Consider the following 14,832-nt stretch of genomic DNA (forward strand, 5'->3'; position numbering starts at 1 on the left):
TCGCTGCTAGTCCCTCCCACGTCCCCTTGATCCCTCCCACATTCCTCTTTCTCCCTCCATTCCTCTCAAGCCAGTTCCCTCCTCTACGTCCTCCCCTCCCTGGTGGAGCTGGCCACTGCCGCGCCACCTCCCCCCTTCCCCTTATCCTCCCGGCTCAATGAAGCTTTCTTTTCCCGCAGGTTGGAGGCTGGGCAGCTGCGATCAGAGAGCTGGATTGCAAGCGGCCGCCGGGTGGCGGCCCCCGTGGCAGTGGGAAGCCTTCCAGCCCCCAGCCCTTCCTCCATGTCCCTGGCTAGCCCGAGTGTAAACAGTACAACTCGGGCAGGGCCACGGGTGGGTTTGGCCAAGGGAACTCAAAGCTTTAAAGGCCCACTTGGCCTTTCTGGTGTCCCCAGGGTTCCTGGGGGTGATGTCACATCCTTTACTCTGATGTCACGTTGAGCACGTGACGTCACATGCTGTCCCCAAGACCAGGCGCCAGGGCCCTCTGGCTGAAATCACAAAGTTTCTCTGGGTGGAGCCACTTGTGCGCACCCCAGAGTTGTGGGTAGGGGCCTAGAGGTAGCGCGCCGCCTGTCTTCGGTGGGTCCCTTGACTCCTTCCTTCTTGCTCCTCTCCTCCCGCCCTTCCCCAGTTTTAGCTGTGGGGGCCGAGGGAGGGCCGGCCCCGCCCACAGCCCCTCCTCCTGCCTCCCGCCCTCAGAGTCAGGAAGCGCGGAAGGAACTGCCGGGGGCCATGGACGGGGCTGTGATGGAAGGACCGCTCTTTTTGCAGAGTCAGCGCTTCGGGACCAAGGTAGTCGGGGGCGGGAATGCCGAACCCCATCGGGGTGGAAGTGAGTGAAAGGGTCCAGCCAGAGGGAGGGGGCGGGTAGCATGTTGGAGCGCCGGGCGCTGGCAGTTGGAGAGCCCGGTGACGTTCTCGTGAAATGGCTTTGCACATTCTCACAAAATTGCTTTTGCACACAGAAGCGTGTGCAGACTCTGGGTATACACCCTTGATGCTGGAGGTCCTTCTTGGGAAACTTTGTCTCTTGACTGGAAGTGCCAGACCTCAAATTGGCCTGCGCGGGTCCTTCCTCTGCCGTCCGGGTGTTGCTGCTCGCGCACTTCTGCTCCCTCCCTCGCCCCTCTCTCTTTCCTTCTCCTCAGAAGTGGAGGAAGACCTGGGCTGTGCTCTACCCGGCCAGTCCCCATGGTGTAGCGCGGCTCGAGTTCTTTGACCATAAGGGGTCGAACTCTGGAGGTGGCCGCGGGGGCTCGCGCCGCCTGGACTGCAAGGTGATCCGTCTGGCCGAATGTGTGAGCGTGGCTCCTGTGGCAGTGGATAGCCCCCCTGAGCCGGGCGCCGTTGCGTTTCGCCTGGACACTGCGCAGCGCTCGCACCTGCTGGCAGCAGACGCTCAGTCCAGTGTCGCTTGGGTGCAGACGTTGTGCCGAAACGCCTTTCAGGTGAGGGGACCGGGGTTCTAGGCGAGGGGCTGTGGCAAGTGGCCCTGGGCCTAAAGGGCGGTTTAAGGTGGAGTGGTTAACAGAGGCGGTCTACTATCCCGTACCCCAGAACTGCGTTGAGGAAATTATAGCGTCATTCATGCTCTCTCTACTACAGAAAGGCAGCTGGGCTCCGGTGCTGGCAGAGAACCCACCTAAGCTTTCTGCCCTGGAGATGCTGGAGAATTCGTTGTACAGCCCCACCTGGGAAGGTAGATACCTGAGAAGGCAAGGGTGGAGTGGGAAGGAGGCGTGCTCTTGGTGAGTGGGTGATTACAGGGGCCAGGGACTCTTAGAGAAGAAGGAAGCCTCTGAGATTCCAAATGAGCGCTTGGACACTACTCAGGAGTCCTCTGGGTCTCCACCCCTGTCCACAGTGCACCATTCCCCAGGTGCCCATCTAACTGTGTATTCCTTCCAGGATCCCAGTTCTGGATAACCGTCCAGAGGACTGAGGCTGCTGAGCGCTGTGGCCTGCATGGCTCCTATGTGCTGAGAGTAGAGGCCGAGAGATTGACACTCCTGACCGTGGGAACACAGAATCAGATCCTAGAGCCACTCCTTTCCTGGCCCTATACCCTGCTGCGGCGTTATGGGGGTGACAAGGTGCAAGGGCTGTCAGGGAGGTCTGTGAGGGTGGGCTTCCTGAGTTGGATAGCTGTAGGCCAGGAGGGGCAGGATAGAAAGATGGAAAACTCCACCCTTTGAATACTCCTTTTGCCTATACCCCAACCCCACCCTCCATCCTCAGACTTGTTTGTAAATGCCCTAAGTAGTTCAGGTCCTGTGATCTACCTCTTCTGATACTCCTAGTAATGTGTTTCCCTTCACACCCTCCTCAGGTCATGTTCTCTTTTGAGGCGGGTCGCCGCTGCCCCTCTGGCCCTGGAACCTTCACCTTCCAGACCGCACAGGGAAATGACATCTTTCAAGCAGTTGAGACTGCCATCCATCGGCAGAAGGCCCAGGGGAAGGCAAGAGAGGGGCAAGGTGTCCTCAGAGCTGACTCCCTTGCAAGAGAGGGGCAAGGTGTCCTCAGAGCTGACTCCCAAGAAGGGGAGGTGGCAGAAGGGAAATTGGCTTCTCCTCCTGTTCCCCAGGAGGTACTAGGCAGTACCCCAGTCCTGTATGCTGAGCCCTTAGACTCCCTGCGCATTCCTCCAGGCCCTTCCCAGGACTCTCTCTACTCAGACCCCCTGGACAGCACCTCTGCTCAGGCAGGGGAGAGGGTACAGCCCAAGAAACCTCTTTACTGGGACTTGTATGAGCATGTGCAGGAGCAGTTACAGAAGGCCAAGCTGACGGACACCAAAGAGGACCCCATCTATGATGAACCTGAGGGCTTGGCCCCAGCCCCTCTTCGGGGCCTTTATGATCTGCCTCAGGAGCCCAAGGATGCATGGTGGTGTCAGGCTCGAGTGAAGGAGGAGGGCTATGAGCTCCCGTACAACCCTGCTACTGATGACTATGCTGTGCCACCCCCTCGGAGCATAAAGCCCCTCCCAGCTCCCAAACCCCAGGGTCTGGCCTTGCCTGAACCTGGTGCTACAACTGGCAGTGGCAGCAAGGGCCACAGGACAGACACTGCCCTGTACAGTCAGGTTCAGAAGAGTGGGGCCTCAGGGGGCTGGGACTCTGGGTTCTCTAGAGTAGGGAATGACAGAACTGGAGTCAAGACAGAGGGCTCTACCTGAGAATGTTGCTGATATGAGGACCATGGTAAGGTGACACTGGGGATAAAAGAAACCTGTTAAAACAAATAGGACCAGAGAGTGTGAGGGGCCCAGATGAGACCTGAGGATCAAGGGATTAGGGAAATCAAGGGGAGGATCATCAGTCCCTAGAAGTCCTAGGGTGTGGAACTGATGGCAGGGCTGAGGGATAGACTCTGAGGAGGGTCAGCATTCCTAGTTATCCCTCTCCTAAAAGAACAGACAGCTGTTTGCTCAGGTCTGCAGAAAGGGGTACTCGGTTAGAGTGGATACAGTTTGAAGGGCCTGTATGGAGGTTGCCTGGGTACTTACTCCTGCACTTTTCTTTGCCAGAGAAATATTTTTATAAATTTAAAGATTCTCATTAAAGTCATCTTGGGTTTAAGAGGTCTCTGTGTGTGAATAGACACAGAGTGGGCACAGTGGCAGGGTATGCTGGGTGAGTGTGGAGGGGATCAAGAAGAGAACCAGGAATTTGTTGGGGGCCATAAGAGGAGGAGGGACCCTGGGAGGGAAGCCTGCAGTGTGGCAGTTCAGAACCTGGGTAGTCAAGTCAAGGCCAATCTCAGCTGGACTCTAACTCTGTGTCCCTGGGTGAGTTGTATGACATCACTCTTCCCTATTGCCCCCTTTGTAAAGTACAGAAATTAATAATGTTCTAAATACCTCCTGGGGTGGTTTGTATGAAATGCAAGTACATTTCTGAAGTACTTAGTGTAGTCTGAAGCACAGAGAAAGTATTTTACAAATGGTAAAACTATTCTGTGGGTGGAGGGAGCTGACAGGTGAGTAGAGTTAGGGAGAGAGGAATAAGAAAGGAGCAAGCCTTTTTGACACCATCCTTTCCCCTGTTCTCAGGTATATGACAGCCCCCAACTCCCAACACACACACTTTGCATGTAGGTAACAAGCACCAAGCACTTGTCTATTTGGAGCTAAAGGAACTGCAATGTGGTGGGTATACTGGGAAGAGCACTGGCTCTGGAATGAGGCTTGGGTTTCAGTCCTTGTTTTTCATGAGTGTTGAAAACCTTATCCCCATCTGCTTACATGAGCTACAAGGAGAAATTCTGGGCTGGGAATGCTCCTAACAATGGTGAAGGTTTACTAGGCATTTAATCTTCATCTGTGACAATAGTATCAAATGATTGAAAAGAAAACAAGGGTCCTTGCTGGAGAAGGGATAGGCTTGGGTGTGTTGCTTCTCAGCCTGAGTGGGGCAGTGGCAGCATAGAGGACAGAGAAAGGAAAGGCTCTTTCTTCGCCTGAGCTCACGGAGGCTCAGGTGGATAGAGGGCAGGTGTGACTACAGATAGCCATTATGCGGGTCTTGGCATGGACGTGGTGGCTGAGTAGGGTGGCTACACTCTGGTGCTAGTAACTCAGGGCCATGAGGGATACTTTTCCTCCACTCAGAAGGCCGCAAGAAGGCTTCTGAGGAAGCTTTGCTGGCTGCTGGCAACTTGGGGGCTGTGCTCAGGGCTGGAGTCATTGGCAGGGGGAGCACTGTGGCACGAACTCTGTTGGTCTGCAACTGCCCAGCCTGTGAAGAGAGCAAGCAGAGGCTTCTCTGAAGATCAGACAGATGCTGAGGTCCTTTCCTATTCCCCCTCGAGCCTCCTGTCCCTCACATGTTCCCTCTCTAGAGTGAAAACGTCAAGGCTCAGGGATATGACTTTGGAGTCTCCATGGCCTGCAGCCTCTACAGTGTTATCTCCTCGCCCAGTGTCCCTTCTCTGTCAGCTTGCCCACAATCTAACTCATGGAGGGCTCTTCCCACACATCTGGTCAATTACTTCCCACTCTAGACTGGAGTTGGGAAACATCCTTCTCCTGTAATTTTAGCTAATACAAAATGGGAGTTTTTCTAAAAGATCTGTTACTGAGAAACTTGGAAAAAAATTCATAAGGGCAAAGGGCAGCCCAAATATTACAGAGCATGGGTCTTAAAAAATATTTCTTCTTCAATTTCTTATTTCAACCCTTGTCACCAGGGCCCTGTCTCCAAGTTACCAAGATTGATTAGCTTCCCTTTTCTCATCTGTACAGTGAGTATAATACAACTTGCTGGGATGCTGGGAATATTAAATGAAAGAAATATGTGAAAGCACTTGTCATAAAACCTGGAAAATGACTGACACTCTATAAATGTTATTTTCCTTTCCCATAGGCAGCTCTTTTTCCACCTTCCCTTCCACCTTTTCTTTCAAGGAGAGAGCTATGGTTGTAGTTCCAGTATATCCAGTTTGCTTAATGGAACAATGGTCTTGTTAAATGACTAATGAGTTATCATAAACACTATAATTAAAACACCCAAGCTTTATATGTAAATGCCTAAGCAGACAAGCCTCCTTATCCCGTGGGGTTGGGATTTCTTCCTTTCTCCTTCCTTCCTTCCTTCCTTCTTTTCTTTTCTTTCGCTGATACTGGGGATTCAATCTAATGCCTCCCATATGCTAGTTAAGTGCTCTGCATTAAGCTATATTCCAAACTCTTTTTATTTTTTTTTTTGTAACAGGGTCTCTTAAATTGCCTAGGCTGGCCTCAAACTTGTGATCCTCCTGCCTCAGTCTCCCAAGTAGCTGGGATTAACAGGTTGCCATATCCCAGCTCCTTGTCTTTTTTTCCCTCCTTTCTTGGCCTGATTAATTCTTTCACCTGGGGTGGGATCAGGGAGGAGGGCTGCTTCCTTGAGTCAGGGTGGAGCTGGGGATGGGGATAGAGTGTTCTCTTGGGTTGTAGGAATAAAGGGGAGGGAATGATGTGAGGAAGGCAGGGAAGAAGGGGAGCTCTACCTTTCTTGGAGTCCTGTTCTCCCAGTTTGGGTAAAGCCGCCCCTGAGGCTTGGCAAAAATGCTGCTCAGGTGTGAGTACAGATGGCTCCAAACCTGTAGTGGGTTGTAGGTGGGCTCCAGCTCCAGGCCATCCAGCATGCTCTGAGGAAGAAAGGAGGAGCTTCACTTGGGAACTTGAGGTCACATAATGTAAGATGCAGAGACCCTTGTATGTGAGAGGTTAGAGGATGTATGTAGTCCTAGGGCTGGAGAAGAGGCAGTGAAACAGACACACCTCAAAGAGTGTGCTGTCCAAGCCTGAGTGCTATGAGGTAAATGGCAACCAAGGGTATGAAAGTAGGGGCAACCCCAAGTGGTTGGGGACTCTGAATTAACTGGCCCTGGGAAGTGGGTCACCAGGTTCTTGGGAGTAGCTAGGACAATCCTAAGGGGTACAGGGATCTGGTATGGGTGGCTGAGGGAGGGAGTGTCCTCAGGGTGGGGGTTCTCCAATCTGCAAGGCAAGTACACAGAGTTCCTGGCCTGAGGTGAGCTGAACAGAGAAGGAGGGACATAGGAGCACAGCATTCCTGAGCAGTCAGGTTTTCCGGCCACAACATCCTGTGCCAGGAACCACTGGCCCCAAATCGAGACACTGAGTGAGCCACAGCCACTTGTACCCTCCTCTCTCTGCATCCTCTTGGCTGCCAGGCTCTGTCCTTTCAAGTCTGCTGGCAATCCAGCACTGATGTAGTTCTGGATCTCCCTCTCCAGAGCCTCCCCATCCCACCCCCAGGCTGCAGAAACTAGCCAAGGAAAAACAGAATCCAAATGTAGAGAAGAGAGGAGGAGAAGGTGGCTTTCAGGACTGTTCACTCCTTTGCATTCAAGTCTAATTTTGGGGCCCTTCCTATTCTGGTTCCTACGTTGATTGGCTTTTGCTTTTTTCCCAACAAATAGAAATAGATGCCTAGAAACAGGTCTAATACCTAACACCTGTACACATGTACTGCAGAGAATTAGACCTGGAAGAATGCATCATCACACAGACATGCACAGGAGGAGCCACACACTAAGGCACAGACATGCAGCCACCTACAGACAGCACATACACATTCAGGGACACCAAAATAAACATCCAAAGACACTAAAACACATATACAAGCTTCAGTTTCTTTGGCATCTCTTTTCACTCCCTCCTCCCTTCTTCTTTTTTCCTTTGCTATCCACTCCGTCTTGTCTTTCCCCTTTCCTTCCTAATGTACTCCTTTCATTTTCCCAGTCCCACAGTCTCCTCTCCATGATGAAAGTGTTAGAAATTCAGAGGGGGAGAGGAGCAGGCAGGATAGCTGCTAGCAAAGATAAAACTAGACCAGATAGAACAAGAATTCAGTGCTCCACCTGGTGCTGGACCTGCCTGTGCTGACTTCCTCCCCTGCCTCCATTCTCCCTTGCTTGCTCTCAGCTTTCCCTTCTGACACTCTCCCTTTTCTCCTTTGCAGCTCCCCATTGGTGTTTATTTTAATCGGATTTCAGGGTGTGTGTGTGTTTGTGTTTGTGTTTATGCTCCTCCAGGATGTCACTAATTCCCAGTCCTTAGCTTATACCAGTGATCTTTTTCTCTCTCAGTTCTCTTTTCAAACCTCATTTCCCTCAAGCCAAGTAGGAGTTTCCCTTCTACTTCATTTCTCACTTTGCTGCCTTAATCTTAGCGTTGACTGCCCACTGCTCTCACCCCCATTTCCCATCCCTGCAGTCTTCTTTGACCTTCATGCCACACCCATGGGATCACTCCCCTCTCTACCCTCCCCCAATTATCTTCTCTCTCCTCTATCTATACCATGAGACTGGGTTCCACTTGCCTCCACAGTCTCAAGGCTGTCTTCAGGAGGGTCCTCAGGCAGCAGGGGGAAGGGGCTGGGCAGCATGAGTTCCCGTGTGGCCACAGCCTTCACCAGCAATGTGGGCGAGTTCGATGGCATGATCACATAGAAGGTGCTGGCAGGAACTCTTTGGCTGTGTCCTAGGCTCAGGGGTTCCCCTTTGGCCAATAGCATCCATTCTCTTTTCTGAAACAAAGCCATATATAAATGCTAATTAACCTTCAGTCTTTGCCATATTTTGAGGATCAGTCTCAACTGAGACTTCCCTGTTCCTCTAGGGGTACTGGGGAGGACAGAACATTTCACTTTGGCCTGGGAGGGAGGGGCTTCCTGCCTGAATCACCAATACCACAAGGTACTATCTTCCTCCCTAGTCCAGGATATGCCAGAGTGAAACACAAGTTAAGAAATGCTCTTTAATTTGAAGTTGGTGGTACCCCAAGTGGATTATTCAATGGTGAGTGTTTGTTTCCTGTATTTGTTTGTTTGTTTGCTTTGGTGCTGGGGATTGAATCCTGGACCTCACGTGTGCTAAGCATGTGCACTACCGCTGAGCTATATCTCTTGCTGAGAATTAGAATAATTTTTTTCTTTTTTTTGTGCGTGTGTTTGAGGAGTGGGTACTGGGGATTGAACCCAGAGGCTCTCTACCAGGGGCCATAGCCCTTTTTAATATTATTTTGAGACAGAGTCTTGCTAAATTGCCGAGGCTAACCTCAAACTTGCAATCCTCCTGCCTTAGCCTCCTGAGTTGCTGGAATTACAAGTGTACATCCCCATACCTGGCTCAAGAATTATAATTCTTGGGCTGGGATATAGCTCAGTCTGTAGAGTACATTCCTAGCATGCACAAGGCCCTGGGTTCAATCCCCAGCAGCACCACCAAAAAAAAAAATTATAATTCTTAACAATGTCTGGGAACAGAGATGAGTAAACCAGGCACCATGGTGCATGCCTGTAATCCCGTTTGGGAAGCTAAGGCAGGAGGATTGAAAGTTTGAGACCAGTCTGGGAAACTTAGTGAGACCTTATCTCAAATTAAGAAAATTAAAAGGGCTGGGGATATAGCTCAGTGGTAGAGCACCCCTGGATTCAATCTCTAGTACTGTCAAAACAACAACCATCACCACCACACCAGCAAGCTAAGTGACAGAAATGTGTCGAAGGTGGTATAGAAATTCAGGTTTTAATTTGAGGGTGATAAAGTCTGGTTGTGTTGCTACTCACTGCAGTTAGAATGGGATGATTGGGGTGTGCCCCTCTAATGCCCAGAATGGGTTTAAGAAAGTACTCAAAGGGCTGGGGATGTGGCTCAAGCGGTAGCACGCTCGCCTGGCATGCGTGCGGCCCGGGTTCGATCCTCAGCAGCACATACCAACAAAGATGTTGTGTTCGCCGAGAACTAAAAAATAAATATCAAAAAAATTCTCTCTCTCTCTCTCTCTCTCTCTCTCTCTCTCTCTCTCTCTCTCTCCTCTCTCACTCTCTCTTTAAAAAAAAAAAAAAAAGAAAGTACTCAAAGCAGCCTGTTGGGTAAGAGAAGGAGGGGACAGGGAGAGGAAAGCTTTAGTATAACCAGGTTGAGGTGGTGGAGACAGGGCTTTGGAGATCAACCCAGCTAGTCATAGGACAAAGCCAAGGGTCAGGATTCTGGTCACAGCAGCTCTGTGAATAAAGATAGGTGGCATTTTGCCACATACCATGAAGATGACAGAGGTTAGTACATGGATAAGGAGAAAAGACAAGCAGACTTAAAAGCAGACTTTGTAGTTGCACCTTTTTAAATGAGGCAATTTTCCGTGGTATTTTTCCAAGGAAACACACAAAACTCCAGGAAATATGGAGCCAGAAAGGTTACAGTCATCTGTAAATTGTGTCCTTTTGTGGGTGATCATTAGTTATATCTGGCACAAACATAAGTCTCCCTGCTACATAAGATGAAAGAAAACAATACCAGTTCTAACCACTCTAACTTGTATGAAAAGTTGGAAGAAATATTGTATGAGAAAGGCACAAGGAAAAGGAAAAGCTTTTAAGAGAAAAGAGGGCTATCAGTGTCTTAAGGAAGACAAGTAGGAAGTGACTTAGGGAGGTGGCAACACCTGCTGCATTGGAGTTATACACAGAGGCTGGGTAAGAAGGGGTGGCGGGGGAGGCTCTCTTGACTCATAAAAGTAGTGTCATCATCCTATGCAGCACAGAGGTTTGAAGAGTCTAGTAGGCACCAACAAGTGGTAGGGAAGCTGTTAATGTCTGCAAGAAGTGTGTACCGTTCCTGTGGCTGGTGACCTCTCTGTGGGGTGGGAATCAACTGATATTTCTGGAGGTATAATACTACCTCCTCACAGAAGTTTGTTTGTTTGTTTTTTTGGTGGGTGGTGATGGTGGTAGTGGTGGTTAGGTGGTTTGGGCATGGGAGAATGAATCACAACCATAATGATAATCACAAACATTAATGAAATGCTTAACAGGTGCCAGGCACTGTGCTAAGAGCTTTATAGGTGATTTCAGAAGTTCTTGGCATCTTATATTTGGAGGTGTGCTATCTTCCTGAGGGACATATCCAAAATATGATGGGAAATATATCTGATTCTTACCAAATCCATCAGGTTGGAAATAAATGATATAGAAATCATGGTACATGTGTGTGTTGGGCTATTTGCGTGCCTCAGGGTCATGGCCTCTTTAAGCCCAAAGGGATAAATAGGAAGTTTATAAGAGCACTCCTCTTCAGTTAGTTGAAGTAACTTCTGATAGGGCTCAGGATTTGAATTATTATTATTGTTATTTATACTTTTTTTTTTTTAGTTGTTGATGGACCTTTATTTTACTTATTTGTATGTGGTGCTGAGAATTGAACCCAGTGCCTCAACACATGCTAGGCAAGCACTCTACCACGGAGCTACAACCTCAGCCCTGGATTATTATTAACTTTTAAATCTAATTTTTACATTAGTTCATGCATTCTTTTGTAAATTTTCTTATTTGTTAAAATTTATTTAGTGCCTATTATGTTCCAAGCACTAGGTGTATGTTGATAGAAATTCATTAGACATGTTCCTTGTCCTCTTGGAGTTTATAAGAGAGTAAGGAGAAGGCTTATAAACTAATGTTTGTCCAAGTCTTAGGATGCTCAACTTGTCTGGCTTGCCTGTTTTTAGTACTGACAATTTTATGCCCCAGGTAACCCTTAAGTCCTGGACAAATCCTTCCAAGACTTGAGTAAGCATAAGGTATCTTGCCACTGATGCAAGAGGTTAGGGGCTAAAACTATGCCACTGTGACGTTTTTTTTTTTTTTTTATGTCTGCTAATACAGACGTAAAAGGAAGAAACTCATCCCTGCTACTTTGTGGGGTTACTAAGAATCTTTGAGTGTTGCACTCTGAAAACTTTTGAACACTAGAATTTAAGTCTATTGATTTTTAGACAGTAGCTAAGTTTCTGTTGGATAACTGGTAGGTGGAAATGATTACAGTCTTTTAAAAGTCACTGCTGATGCTGGGACTGTCAGAGGACTGGGAAGACTTGTGTTGCTGAAATGATTTTACAGAATGTTTTAAAACTTCTGGATTGATTTACAGAGAGTTTAGTTGAAGTCTATTTTAGGAGCTTCAGCAAATACATCTTTATTCCATGAAGACTTATCTTCAGTTCCCAGAAGCATTCAGAGAAAGTGAGAAATAGAGAAGTCAAACTTCAAGGTGTCCTTATTTAAGGTTTGGAATTTCTACCCTCTTCCTGGACAGAGATTAATAGTACCAAGGCCCAAGCTTGAAGATATTACTCAAGTCATGGGTTGACCTGCTAGGATAGGCAGTGGTACCTATGATGGACATGGTTAATTGCCATAGCAGGTGTCTGAGGCTGGGAAAAAGCATTGTCTGAGGATAGCCCAGAAGACCAGCCTTTGGGGTCCTTGACTTAAAAACATTGCTTAATGACTGGAGATGACTGCTGAATAACTTAACATATGTTTTGTGCTAATTCTAAAGAAAGGAGCATGAGTTATATGTTAAACTTTTTGCTTACAAGAAGGAAAGTAAAAAGAAGTCTGTGTTTATGTTATAGTTAGTTATACTTTGTCATATAGAGTGCCAGCCCAGGACACTTAGACTTTATAAAGAGGGCCTGGAAATCTGTAGAGCAGATGGACAGGGACAGAGTTGAATGTTATGTCATACTTCAAGCTTAGCTTAACTTAAAGTCATTTCATTCTTTTTTAAAAAATATTTATTATTTTTTAGTTGTAGTTGGACATAATACCTTTATTTCACTTATTTATTTTTATGTGGTGCTGAGGATTGAACCCAGGGTCTCGCACGCTCGAGGTGAGCGCTCTACTGTTGAGCCACAACCCCAGCCCCCATTTCATTCTTCACTTAACTTCTAATTGCTAAGGCTATAAAGGAAGTTATGGCAATACCTGGCTAGCCACCACTGGCTAGCCACCACTCCCATTCTCCACTCCTTTTGCTCTACCCAATTTTCAGTCTTCAGTCATTGGTCTAGGGGTGATTATGTGACCTGGATTTAAATAATGAGACATAAGTGGAAGTTGCTGGGTGAGTCTTTTGGAAAAACTTTGTAATATGATGGTAGGCCTTTGCCTCTGTACCTTACTCCTTTTTTCTCCCTTGGACAGGACTTGGTCTTAGGTGTATCAGCTCTCTTGTAACCAGTTGTAAGGATGATGTACACCTGCTATGAATGCTGGGGCACAAAAACAGAAAGATCTCTGGTCCTTGAGGTTCTCATTGATCAACTGCTTTTGCCCTGAAATTGTCTATCTTCAGACTTCTTTTTGTAGGAGAAAAATAAACTATTATTTAATTTACAGTTGTTTTTCTGTTAGTCACAGCCAAACAGATTCTTTAAAGGAAAGGAAGAAGATGTAGTTACTTATATCTGGGTATATGGCTGGGACAGGAGTGAAAGGAACAGCTTCAGGAAGGAACAGCACTGATGTAGGCTTTGCTTGAAGGGTAGGTAGGAGTTCATTATAGCAGGTGGAAGCTTTAATTTTACTAAACCAGCACTGCCTTAGTTTGCCATCGGTGTGATGGCCTGAGACTAATTTCAGAATGCAATTGAAGAAGCACAGATCAACTCCTGAGTGAGGGTGTTTCAGAGGCAGTCATTGACAGTAGGAGGAACAAGACCACTCATTTTGCTTTGCTTGTGGGGAAGAGATATATTTCATTAGCACAGGAATACATGTGCTCACGAAGTGAAACCACAGCTAGTTAAGGAAAAGCTAAGCATACCTTGGCATAGCTTTTCTTCTTCCTACAAGAAAAGACAGGCTCAGATGTCTTCTCTGGTGAAGTCTACCAAATGTTTAAAGAAGAAATAACACTAATCCTTCACAAATTCTTAAAAAAATAAAACAAGAGAGAGAATCCTTTCTAAATGGAACCTGGAAGGACATCAGGAAGAAATTAGAATAATTCGATATTTACTTTTCCTTTCACCTCAGAAAGTTAGAAACCAGACAGGGAGAAGAATAATATACAATGTTCAATATTCTCTGCTGTCATGCTGACATCATGACTTCCACAAAGGGGACTAGAGGAAGTAGATAAAAGGGATTCTGGACTGGGGATGTAGCTTAGTGGTTAAGCACTTGCCTAGTGGGGGTGAGTTCCTGGTTTTGATCACAGAAAAAAAAATCCAAATACCAAAATACCAGATTAAGCATTCTTCTCAGTTGAACATGGAATATTCAATATATTTTCTCTAACCACAGTGGGATGAAATTAAAAATAAAGAATGAAAAACAACCTGGTAAATTCACAAATATGTGTAAATTAAACAACATACTTTACATAATTAATGGGTCAAAGAAGAAATTGCAAGGGAAATTAAAAAATAATTTAAGATGAATGAAAATTAAAACATAACAGTAAAACATGACACAGTTAAAACGGGTTTGGAGTGAAATTTATAGTGGAAAACTCTTACATTAAAGAAGGAGAAATTTCAAAGAAAAAAATCTAGTTAAGAAACTAGAAAAACAAGTGCAAACTAAACTGAAGCAAGCAAAAGAAAAAAATAGAGTAGAAATAACTAGTGAATGGAAAAATGATAGCGAAAAATCAATGGAACTGAAAGTGATTCTTTGAAAAAAAAGATCAACAAAATCACTAAACTTTTAGTTATACTGATTAAGGAAAAAGGAGAGTTACTATGTTACTAAAGTTATAATAAAAGTCATAATAAAATACTGACTTTATAAAAATAAAAAGGACTGTAAGGGAATATTTCAAACATTGTATGCCAACAGGTTAGATAACCTAGATGAAATGGACATATTCTTAGAAAGGTTCAAGATGTACAAAATATGAATAAATTGGTATTCGAGGACCTAAAGTCCACCCCTGGGTATAGTGATTCACTAGGAGGACTCACAGGATTCAGTGTAAGTTGTATTCATGGATATGATTTATTATAGCAAAGGGATACAAAGCAAAATTAGGAGAGAAAAAAGACATGAGGCAAAGTTCAGAGGAAACTAGGTGCAAGCTTCAAAGAGTCCTCTCTTTCTGTGGGGTCACATAGAAAATGCTCTATTTCTTCAGCACTGAATTATGATAACAGAAGAGAAATTTCTCATCAGACTCAGTGCTCAAGATTTTTACTGGGGGCTGGTTATATAGACACTCTGTAGCTGGCATGCACCAATATTCTTCGCTTGTAGAGTAAAAGCAGATGTTAGTATAAACCATATTGATGCCCAGTGAACCACTCTTATTATTTAGGAAATGGTGGGAACTCTCCCAAATTTCAAGTTCTCAAGTGCTAATCAAAGGTCAACCTTGCAAGCAGGACTTTCTAAGGATAGGAGTCTTAGGTCTGTTAAATTACCTGTTTTCTGCACAACCTATAACAAATAAAGATATATAGCATTAATAATCAGAAAACTTGCCACCAGAAAAGACCAGGCCCAGATGGCTTCACTGGTAAAGTCTACC

The 14,832-nt window shown here is 46.3% G+C and overlaps 2 protein-coding genes across 2 annotated transcripts in view; one reads left to right on the forward strand and one right to left on the reverse strand.

The window, feature by feature from the left end:
• The first annotated feature begins 135 nt into the window (after positions 1–135).
• Dok1 (docking protein 1) lies at positions 136–4,188 on the forward strand. Its single transcript, XM_026397433.2, has 7 exons — positions 136–333; positions 703–795; positions 1,152–1,451; positions 1,609–1,702; positions 1,912–2,096; positions 2,333–3,209; positions 4,061–4,188. The coding sequence occupies exons 1-6, from the start codon at positions 283–285 to the stop codon at positions 3,182–3,184; spliced, it is 1,575 nt and encodes a 524-aa protein (XP_026253218.1). The 5' UTR covers positions 136–282; the 3' UTR covers positions 3,185–3,209; positions 4,061–4,188.
• Positions 4,189–4,508: 320 nt separating this feature from the next.
• Positions 4,509–14,832, reverse strand: part of M1ap (meiosis 1 associated protein) — a 104,093-nt gene continuing 93,769 nt past the window's right edge. The window contains exons 7-9 of the mRNA XM_026397472.2: positions 7,839–8,045; positions 5,998–6,138; positions 4,509–4,745 (exon numbers count right to left, since the gene is read on the reverse strand). Of these exons, the coding sequence (XP_026253257.2) occupies positions 4,509–4,745; positions 5,998–6,138; positions 7,839–8,045 (585 nt within the window). The remainder of the gene's footprint in view (positions 4,746–5,997; positions 6,139–7,838; positions 8,046–14,832) is intronic.

Source organism: Urocitellus parryii, chromosome 12 (genome assembly GCF_045843805.1).
Source record: "Urocitellus parryii isolate mUroPar1 chromosome 12, mUroPar1.hap1, whole genome shotgun sequence".
Taxonomy (NCBI): Eukaryota; Metazoa; Chordata; class Mammalia; order Rodentia; family Sciuridae; genus Urocitellus; species Urocitellus parryii.